Source organism: Dromiciops gliroides, chromosome 3, assembly GCF_019393635.1.
Source record: "Dromiciops gliroides isolate mDroGli1 chromosome 3, mDroGli1.pri, whole genome shotgun sequence".
Lineage (NCBI taxonomy): Eukaryota > Metazoa > Chordata > Mammalia > Microbiotheria > Microbiotheriidae > Dromiciops > Dromiciops gliroides.
The window spans coordinates 506,489,225-506,495,271 of NC_057863.1; the positions used below are offsets into that span (position 1 = coordinate 506,489,225).

The 6,047-nt window shown below is 37.6% G+C and overlaps 1 protein-coding gene across 1 annotated transcript; it reads left to right on the top strand.

Annotated features, from left to right (window-relative positions):
* The first annotated feature begins 4,899 nt into the window (after window positions 1–4,899).
* On the top strand, window positions 4,900–5,844 carry LOC122747848 (olfactory receptor 8D1-like). Its single transcript, XM_043993662.1, has one exon. It carries the CDS (start codon window positions 4,900–4,902, stop codon window positions 5,842–5,844), a length of 945 nt encoding a protein of 314 aa, XP_043849597.1.
* Window positions 5,845–6,047: the final 203 nt, after the last annotated feature.

The following is a 6,047-nucleotide window of genomic DNA, read 5'->3' on the forward strand; positions in this document are numbered from 1 at the left end:
AAAAAATGAAAAGAATTGGCAATAGCTTGAATATAGAGGGATGAGAGATAGTGAGGAATCCAAGATGACTTCTAGATTGTAAACCTGATCAGATGGGAGGATGGTGTTACCCTTCATAAAAATAAGGAAGGTAGGATGGAGGGAGGGTTTAGAGGGAAAGATAATGAATTATATTTTGGACATATTGAGATATCTACTGGATATCTACTGGATATCCTGTTCAAGATGTCTAAAAGGCATGTGAGATTGGGGGTTAGGAGAGGGATGGGGTAGCACAGGTATACCTGAGAATCATTAGCATACAGAGTATAATTAAATCCTTGGGGCAGATAAGAAATCAAGTAAAACAGTATAGGGGGGAAAAAGAAGAGAGCCCAGGGAAAAACCTTGAAGGACACCTATGGCTAGAGGGCTTGATCTGGAAGAGGATTCAGAAAAAGAGACAATGCTTAAAAGGAGAACTAGTAGAGAATGGTGTTCTGAAAACCTAGAGAAATAGTATCAAGGAAGAGATGTCAAAGAGGATGGGGATTGAGAAAAAAACATTGCATTTGGCAATTAAGAGATTATTTGTAACTTTGGAGAGAGCAATTTCAGTGAGAAGCCAAGTTATAAGGGAATAAGAAGAGAGTAAGAGGAGAGAAAGTAGATAGCCTTTCTAAGGAGTTTAGCTATGAGTGTATGAAGAGATATAAAATGATGGGGGGAATGGAAGGATCAAGTGAGAGCTTTCTTTTTAGGATGGGGGAGACATGGACATGTACATAGGCAATAAGAAATGAACAAGTTGAGATGAAGAGATTGAAAATAAGTGAAAGAGTGGGAATGACAAATGTGGCAATCTGTTAGAAGAGACAGGGTAGAATAGGATAACTGGAATAAGTAGAGGGGTTAGACTTGGTAAGGAGTAAGGCCACTTCATTGTTTAAGGCAGAATTAAAGAAAAAGAACTTGAAAGTCATAGAAAGCACCTGACTCACAGAAGATGAGGAAGTGGGGAATAGATAACTCACATTGAATGGCTTCATTTTTTTTCTGAAATATATGAGATAAGATTCTCAGGTGAGAGAATGGGTGTAAGGGAAGCCATAGGAAGTATGAGGAGAAATGAAAAGGTTTGAAAGACCCAGTGTAGGGAGTGGGATAGTGAGGTGATAAGGAAGATATAATAGTATTGCCTGGCAGCTGTCAGAGTCCAGTTGAGATTATATATAACACAAATTTGTACTGGACCACGTTAAAATTATTGTGATTTTCTCTACCTTCATTAAGCACTATGCATGTAGGAGCAAAGACGGCGTGATGGGAGCGATCCAAGGTTGAAGCTTGGCTGGGTGTAATTGGTTATATGATAAGGGGTTATGTAAAGAATTAATTGTTATTTGAGGTTTTTATGTCTCAGTGCGCACTGGCCTGGGGCTCGGCAAATTGCACGGTGCTCCACCCACTGGTTGTAGCCGTTGCCATGGCGCTGGCACCTCACATCTTCACCACTCACAGAAACCTACATGGGCCTGGCAAAATTATAATGATTGGAAGCCTAGTGAGGGCAGTCATGTGACTGTCAGAGCGGCCATCCCATTGGCTGGGGCTGTGTGGGGTTTTTCTGGAATTGGGGGAGGAGAATTGAGCATTCTAGGTGGACACTGGAAGGAGACAGGAGATCAGCTGATTCCTGGGAGGTGGTATTTTCTCAGGTTGTATAATTTCTCTTTCCCCATTTTATTTCCTTTCCCTTGATCCTACTGATCCTATTTGTGGGTTTTTGTTTTGTTTTGTTTTGTTTTTTAAGTTCGTTCTTGTTAAAATAAATTCTGTTCTGTTTTGAGGGAGGCTGCCGTTCTCCTTCCTTGCCCCAATTGCAGCAAGCCGCTTAGCTAACACTCCCCAATTAAAAATTGGTCCCCACAGTTGTTAGGAATTCAGGAAAGAAAAGCGTAGAGTTGAATTGATTTACCAATAGGTAAAAATGTAGAGAAGAAGAGAGAGTGGCTCATGCAAGATGGTCTTGGAGAGAATTGAGAGGTCAAGTGATTGGAGGTGATAGAAGAGTAGGATTTTGTAAGGGAAAGCAGGAGAGATGAAAAGCTAATAGAGTATGGTCAGGTAAGGGGATTTCAGAATTCTTGATCATAGTGGTACATTTGTAGGTGTGGTTAAGGTAGATGGAGGAATAGCCCAAGGGGAGTGAGTAGGTTGAGGAACTGAGTGGTTAGGGTATTTGAATGAGAATCAATATGTATACTGAAGTCTTCTAGTATGAGGGCAGGAGTTGGGGAGGAGAGAAAAATTGTGAGGGAAGTACTGAATGAATTGAGGAAGGAAAGGTGGTAAAGAGGGGCTCTATAGACTACAGGTACCAATATTTTGATTGGGCAAAAGATAGCATGAGCCTCAAAGGAAGAGAATTTACTGTGTGACATAAGAAGAGGAAAAGCCTGAACATAGCAATGGGAAGCATTGTACATTACTTTTCCTCCTGCATAAGACAGATATGCTAGTAAAGAGAATATTTTATAATATAAAAGAACCTGAACAAGTGTGGTGACAATAGAGATAAAGGCAATAGAGTAATTTAAGAAATACTGTAAAAGTTTAATAAGTAAATGATGGACTCTAGCTAGGGAAGGAGAGTGAGAAGTCAAAGATGTGTGTGAGATTTCCAGTCCAGGGGAATCATAGTACACTAACAGAAATTTAAAAAAATATATATCAAGAGGAGCACGTTTTAATGGAGAATGAGTTGAGTTGGAGACATTGAATTTGCAATGTTCAACAAGTAACTGAATGTTATTTATAATTCTGGGAGAGACTAGGTTAGATATATTATTTGGGCATAAATCCAAATGTAAATTATAATTGAAAACTTGAGATTGAAGATGAGGCAGATAGATTATATAGTGGAAAGAATACTGGTCTTGAAATTGAGAGTAAATGAGTTCAAATCTTGCCTCAAACTCTCACTGATTGTGTAACCCTGGTTGTAACTTAACAACTCAACCTCAATTTCCTCATTTTTAAATTGGGGATAATAACATGAACTTCATAGGGTTGCCATGATGAACAAGTGAAATGAACTATGAAAGTGCTTTACAATGGTTATTACTATTAGTATTTTTAATTAAAATTTTATTTTATTAAATATTTCCTAATTACATTTCTAACATCCATTGTTTAAAATTTTGAATTCCAAGTTCTCTCCCTCTCTTTCTGTGCCTACCCTATCCATTGAGAAGGCAAGCAATATTATGTCAATTATAGATGTGAAGTCACACAAAATATTTCCATATTAGAAGTGTTGCAAAGAAAAATCTCACAAAAACAAGAAAAATAAAGAAAGTGGGGGAAAGTATGTTTCAATCTGGACTCACATTTCATCACTTTTCTGGAGGTGGATAGTATTTTTCATCTTAGGTTCTTTGGAATTTTCTTGGATCATTGTCTTGACCAGAGTAGCTAAATCTTTCATAGTTGATCATAATACAATGCTGCTGTTACTGTGTACAATGTTGTCCTTCTTCTGTTCACCTCACTTTGCAACAGTTCATATAAATCTTCCCAGGTTTTTTTCTTATAACCTAAGAGTATTCCATTGCAATCATATACCACAGCTTTTTCATCAATTCCCCAATTGGTGGACATCCCCTTAATTTCCATTTCTTTGTACCACAAAAAGAGCTGCCATAAGCATTTTTACAAACGAGTCCTTTTCCCTTTTCTTTCATCTCTTTGGATGACAGATCTACTGTAGCATTAGTGGGGCAAAGGGTATGTGCACTTTTATAGCCCTCTGGGTATAGCTGTTCTGCAGAATGGTTAGACCTAGTTCACAAGTCCACCAACAATGAATTAGTGTACTTATTATTCCATTTCCCCTCCAGCATTTTTCTTGTAGTCACTATTTGTGTTGGAAAAACAACAAAGGAGAAAATTTTAGAGGATAAAACCAAGGGTTTAGATAAAAAATCCTGTAAAACTTTTTGTCTGTTACTCATTTATGTCAGTCATGTACAACTCTTTGTGACCATATCTGGGGTTTTATTGGCAAAGATACTGGAATGGTTTGTCATTTCCTTCTCCAGCTCATTTTATAGATACGTAACTGAGGCAAACAGGGTTAAATGATTTGAATTCAGAAAGATGAGTCTTTCTGACTCCAGGCCTGTCATTCTTTCTGCTATCTGCCAAATAGTTTCACCTACTTTTTTTTCAACATTTTTTTTGAGGGGGAAGGACAATGAGGGTTAAATGACTTGACCAGGGTCACACAGCTAGTAAGTGTCAAATGTCTGATGCCAGATTTGAACTCCTGTCCTCCTGAATCCAGGGCTGGTGCTTTATCTACTACACCACCTAGCTGCCCCAGTTTCACCTACTTTTTACCAAGCAAGGAAATGACCACAGTGATTTCATCTTTATAACTATATGGACCTTATAGTAATTGAATTTGTCTTGGAGAGAGTAACAAATAAGTAAGAAGACTGGCTCCCTCTCTTTTTCCTATTATTAAACATTTATGTTTGTCTTGCAATATCTTTAGGACATTAACATGTAAAAAAGAGTGAAAGAAGGAATGAGAATGAGAATATAGAAAATGATTCACCTTGTATATAAGCCTTCTGATTAAGGGTACAAAGAAAATCAAAAAAGAGTCCCTACTCTCAAGCTGTTCAGAGTATAATAATAACTAGAATACTGGACTCAGGTTTTATTGTGAAGCACAGATGAGATAATATATATAAAGTGTACTGTGAATTTTAAAGCACTATCTACAATTTTCTAATAATCTATTTTCTTCTTTTACTACAAAAACACAAGAATGTCAAACAATGATAAATAATATTTTGTCATCTATGTGTCTTCTTTCCACAGTGTTACTCTCTGGTACCCTGCAAGGAAATGGCTTCATTAAATCACTCTACAGTAGTCATGTTTATCTTTGAGAGATTAACAGACCAGCCAGAGCTCCAACTCTTCCTCTTTATCTTGTTCCTGGGCATCTATGTTGTCACTGTGGTGGGAAACTTAGGCATGATTATATTAATTGCTGTTGGCCCTCAGCTAAAATCACCAATGTACTATTTCCTCAGCAACTTGTCCTTTGTGGATCTCTGCTATTCCTCTGCCATTGCTCCCAAACTCCTGGAGAATTTCATAGGGGGTAAAAACATTATATCCTACCTTGGGTGTATGATACAACTTTTTTTCTTCTGTTTTTTTATTGTCTCTGAATGCTACATGCTGACAGTAATGGCCTATGACCGTTATGTAGCCATCTGTAGTCCTTTGCTCTATAATGTCATCATGTCTCCACGAGTTTGCTCCTTTTTGGTGACAGGGGCATATACTATGGGTACCTTTACCACTCTGGTTAACATAACTTGTATGGTCAGGTTGTCCTTTTGTGGTCCTAATGTCATTAAACATTATTTCTGTGATATCATCCCCCTTCTGAAGCTCTCCTGTTCTAGCACCTATCTCAATGAGCTTCTATTGATGATTATTGGTACATTCAATGTATTTTTAACCACTACTGCCATCTTCATCTCTTATGCTTTCATTGTCACTAGCATCCTTCGCATCCAGTCTGCTGAAGGAAGGGCTAAAGCCTTCAGTACCTGCAGCTCTCACCTTGCAGCTGTTGCTATCTTTTATGGCACCATTATTTTCATGTATCTTAAGCCACCACCAAGCAGTAGCATGAATCAGGAGACAGTAGCCTCCATATTTTATACCACAGTTATCCCCATGCTGAATCCCCTAATCTACAGCCTGAGGAATAAGGATGTCAAGGATGTAGTAAGAAAAATCATGAAGGGCACAATGTTTTCCAGGTCTAGATAGCACCAAGTAAAACTAAAGACAACAATGATCTTGATTTTTCTTTCTAGTTTGTCTAAAAAAGTAAACAATTTCCTATGAAATGAAGATTCATTTTGCAAAACATTGTTAATGTGAAGCCATAATTTCAAAGTCTTTAATTTTTATTTATTCATTAATTCAATAAGTATTAATTAAGCACCAACTTCAAGAAATACACCTTGTTA

Coding starts and splice junctions, on each gene's coding strand:
- LOC122747848 (XM_043993662.1), top strand. CDS start 4,900: ATGGCTTCATTAAATCACTCTACAGTAGTCATGTTTATCTTTGAGAGA.